Source organism: Orycteropus afer, unplaced genomic scaffold (assembly GCF_000298275.1).
Source record: "Orycteropus afer afer isolate SDZICR_OR568_19922 unplaced genomic scaffold, OryAfe1.0 scaffold00575, whole genome shotgun sequence".
NCBI classification, from domain to species: Eukaryota; Metazoa; Chordata; class Mammalia; order Tubulidentata; family Orycteropodidae; genus Orycteropus; species Orycteropus afer.
Genome location: NW_006922162.1, coordinates 1,531,523 through 1,533,544, shown reverse-complemented (window position 1 = coordinate 1,533,544; position 2,022 = coordinate 1,531,523). Strand labels below are relative to the sequence as shown.

The 2,022-nt window shown below is 35.6% G+C and overlaps 1 protein-coding gene across 1 annotated transcript; it reads left to right on the top strand.

Moving 5' to 3' along the window:
* The first annotated feature begins 695 nt into the window (after positions 1-695).
* On the top strand, positions 696-1,670 carry LOC122151574 (olfactory receptor 14C36-like). Its single transcript, XM_042783014.1, has one exon. It carries the CDS (start codon positions 741-743, stop codon positions 1,668-1,670), a length of 930 nt encoding a protein of 309 aa, XP_042638948.1. The 5' UTR covers positions 696-740.
* The last annotated feature ends 352 nt before the right edge of the window (positions 1,671-2,022 follow it).

Here is a 2,022-nt window from a genome sequence, read left to right as displayed (position 1 = left end):
GAAGTTAATATGATTCACTTTTTTTATTATATTGTCTAGGATACAAAAGGAACAATATAGTCACAATATTACAATAAATATTTTAAAAAATAGAGTGATATAGGTCGAAGAATTAAAGTTAAAATGAAAAGAATATACGTAAATAGTTGCAAGGAAGAGATACATGTAGCCACTAAAAATGATCGTTAGAGAAAGGACTATTGAAAGTAAACTTCCAAATGAAATCAGTACTAAAAAGCATGAATAGTGGATGAGAAGATAAAAGTAATTTTTTTACCTGTGTTCAGACATTGGAAAACATGTAGATTTTTAGAGGTCTGGTAAAATAGTATTCCAATCTCTATTCAAATTCTGACTATCAACTAATGAAAAGTGTTAACATTTATAGAATAATTTTAATGGGTCAAAATGCATAGAAATTATCTTTATTTACCTAATCTTCCAGTCAAACTTGACCTCCAATATGCACATTATACCAGCAATAAGTCATAGAAATTTATGTAAACATGGGAACAACATAATATTTATACCACTATCTTGAAAATAAGTTACACAAATAATGAGAATAAAGGAGAAGAAGACAACGTAATATTATTTCCTAATAACCAATATCAATTAAATGGAATAAAATTGGATAAATGTGAAACAGGAAGCAGACTAATTTGTTCCACATATTGATTCTTTGTATTTTTAGGGATTATTTGTCTTTTCCTCTCCTGTCCAAAGCAAAGCACCTAAAAATGCTTAACTCTACCATAGTGACTGAATTTTTACTTACAAGATTTTCTGATGTGTGGGAAGTCAGAGTTTTGCACGCCATGCTGTTTCTACTGATGTACTTGGCAACCCTGCTGGGAAACCTTTTCATTGTCACCATAACCACCCTTGACCAGAGTCTTCACACTCCCATGTATTTCTTCCTTAGGAATCTGTCTGTCCTAGACATGTGTTACATTTCCGTCATTGTACCCAAGGCATGTACCATCTTCTTGTTTGACAGCAGGGTAATATCCACGGTTGAATGTGCAGCTCAGATATTCCTTGTATTTTTGTTTGCTTTTGTAGAATTGCTGATCCTCACTATTATGGCCTATGATCGCTATATGGCTATTTGCAAACCCCTCCACTACCCTGTGATCATGAACTTTCAGGTATGTGTCCAGATGTCTCTGGCTTCTCTATTCAGTGGTCTGGTCTACGCAGGATTCCACACAGGCACCACATTCCAGCTGTCCTTCTGTCAGGCCAAAATTGTCCATCAATTCTTCTGTGACATACCTTCTCTGCTGAAGCTCTCCTGCTCTGACACTTTCATTAATGAGATGGTACTTGTTGTGTCTACAGTTGTGTTTGGATGTGGCTGCTTTTTCTTAATTATCCTGTCTTATATTCACATATTTTCAACTGTGCTCAAGTTTCCAATTAGAGAAGAGAGGGGAAAGGCTTTTTCCACCTGTGTTCCACATATTCTTGTGGTGACAGTCTTTGTCAGCTCAGGTGCTGCTGTGTATATGAAGCCAACTTCCAACTCACCCACAGTTCAGGACATGATCATTTCCGTATTCTACTCTATAGTCCCTCCCATCTTAAATCCTATAATCTACAGTCTTCGGAACAAGCAGATAAAAGAAGCTGTAAGAAGAATTATGAGTAGAATGCTTTATTCATAACAATGAAAAGATTATTTTTTCAAGACATTGCTATTTTAATGAAAGAATTTCAAAATATTTCAAAATTAGCTTTCTTGCCTATTTCCAAGATTGGGGATCTGACTTAATCCCTAGTTGACAGTCACTAGTGGATAAGGCATTTGGCTGCTAACCAGAAGGTCAACAGTTGAAGATCACCAGCTGCTCTGTGGAAGGAAGATAGGTCAATATACTTCTATACTTACAGCCTCAGAAATGCAATGGGGGTTACTTTGAGTTGGAATCAACTCAATGGCAGTGAATTTGGTGTTAGTTTTTATAGTATATGTAAGGAGCTCTGGTGGTGCAATGCCTAAGGAATTTAATTCTTAAG